Source organism: Solanum stenotomum, chromosome 10, assembly GCF_019186545.1.
Source record: "Solanum stenotomum isolate F172 chromosome 10, ASM1918654v1, whole genome shotgun sequence".
In the NCBI taxonomy this organism is placed as follows: Eukaryota; Viridiplantae; Streptophyta; class Magnoliopsida; order Solanales; family Solanaceae; genus Solanum; species Solanum stenotomum.
Window position 1 is genome coordinate 28,588,726 of NC_064291.1, and position 2,028 is coordinate 28,590,753.

At 33.7% G+C, this 2,028-nt stretch overlaps 1 protein-coding gene across 1 annotated transcript; it reads right to left on the minus strand.

The window, feature by feature from the left end:
- Positions 1–763: 763 nt before the first annotated feature.
- On the minus strand, positions 764–1,608 carry LOC125841863 (protein SRC2 homolog). The gene has a single exon (XM_049521047.1). The coding sequence runs from the start codon at positions 1,571–1,573 to the stop codon at positions 779–781; it is 795 nt and encodes a 264-aa protein (XP_049377004.1). The 5' UTR covers positions 1,574–1,608; the 3' UTR covers positions 764–778.
- Between the last annotated feature and the right edge of the window lie 420 nt (positions 1,609–2,028).

Sequence of the window (2,028 nt, forward strand, 5' to 3'; positions counted from 1 at the left end):
CACATAATAAAATAAATAGAATAGAAAAAAATACTAACATGATATGAAAATTTGAGATGCCGAATAACGATGATTGTTGATTGATGAAGAAGAACGCATAGAAACTCACAAATCATAAATATACTTATACAAATATAAGGATTTAAGGAGTCAACACTATTTTATTTAACTATAATTCTAATCGATAAAGGACTCAAAGATGTTGAGTTTATTTTAATTCTAAAAATAAAATAAAAAGTAGTTAGATTTTGAATGAATTAGAGTGGGTCCATAGGTTTTTAATGAAGGGGACCTACTATAACAAAAAATTAAGAGAAAAAAAAGTAAAACGTGAAAGAAAATCGCGAAAAAGAGCAAACATTAAGAGAGAGAAAAAATATGAAAAAAAGAGAAAAAGAAAATCCCGAAGAAGGAGCAAAAATTAAGAGAGAAAAAAAAACCTTCGAGGAATCGAACTCAGGACAGAATACACGGAACGTGGCGCCTCTGCCATTCTTTTACAAAGGAGTGTTCTTTTAACGTATTTACCTTTTAACATTTCTTTTTCTTCATATGTATATAGGTATATCCGGTAAAAATTTCCGACGAAGCCGTGTCACGTGACACACCTTAAGTGTACCTAAATCCGCCCCTGAATGATACAATACAATTAAGATTAATTGCTAAAAATTGGAAAACAAAATATACACATATAACACCATTATATATTTGATCAATATGAAACAAAATGTTAGACAAAATTAAAGCAAAAAATGTACAGATCTAGACAGTTGATTAATTAATGTGAAATGGCATGTCCAACTAAAGCACCACCCACTATCCCTGCACCCAAACCCAACCCTACTCCCATAACTCCAACCTTATTATTACCCTTTAGTTGTTGTACTTGTTGTTGCTGGTGGTGCTGCTGGTGTTGGTTTTGGTGCTGCTGCTGTATCGGGGGATTATATCTGTATTCATATCCATATCCATATCCCGGAGGAGGTTGTTGCTGATATTGATCACGATTGTATCCGCCTGCAGCAGGAGGGGAATATTGATACGCGGTGGATGACGTACCACACCAAACAGGTGGCATATGAGTTGGTGGATATCCCGTGACAGGCGGCAAGGCAGGATAGCCATTTATATGTTGTTGTGTATGCGCAAATTTCTTTCCAAATTTGTATGCAAACTTTAATGTACCCTTAGGTTTCCTTGTCCCAGCTGTGAAAACTTGATATTCCACAACTCTCTCAGAAGAGCCATCATCGTTAGAATTGGAATGCGTAAATAGTTCTTGGATTGGAATGGTTACAATGCCAACATCCTTATCACCAAAAAATCGATTTGATCTAAGGCGAAAGAAGAGGGAAAGATCAGGTTTAGTAAGGGAAGGCTCATCCAAGGTAAATTTCATGGGGTAATTCCATTTTGGGTTAGTTCCACCTTTTTTGTCCACAAATGTCTTTTTCTTGTTTTTGGCATAACCAAAGATGGAAACTTCTACGTACACATCCATAGGGTAATAAAGATTTACATTTTTAATGGCGTCCGCAGAGATCACTGTCATATCAAACGGACGCCATTCCATTATATATTGAACAAGAGATCCACTCCAACACCTTAATCTTATTACTTAATAAATCAAAGAGAGAAAGAGATTAATTAATTTATGTTTGGATGTTAAAGAGGAAAAAGGGTGAGCAAGAGCGATTAACTAAACACCATAAATTTCACCGCTCAACTAGGAGAAGAAAGGAAGGTTATCACAAATTAAACATAGTAGTACTTATTTCTCGGAATCACTTTCCTTTTATCTTAATTCCACACAAAGACAATTAAACATGCCTTTAATTTAGTGCTAAATATTTTTCTATTTATTACTCCCTCACTCCTTATTGACTGGTAAAATATTTCCTAATTTGATTTCTCCTTTTACTTATAATTTTTGACAATTCTAAAAAGGATAATTTTTATTTTTTTTTATTATATCCTTATTTTATTAACATTAAGGGTGTATTTGGTATGTAGGAAAATATTTTTCTG

What these genes read in the sequence shown, in the direction of transcription:
- LOC125841863 (XM_049521047.1), bottom strand. Translation starts at nt 1,573, where the DNA reads ATGGAATGGCGTCCGTTTGATATGACAGTGATCTCTGCGGACGCCATT.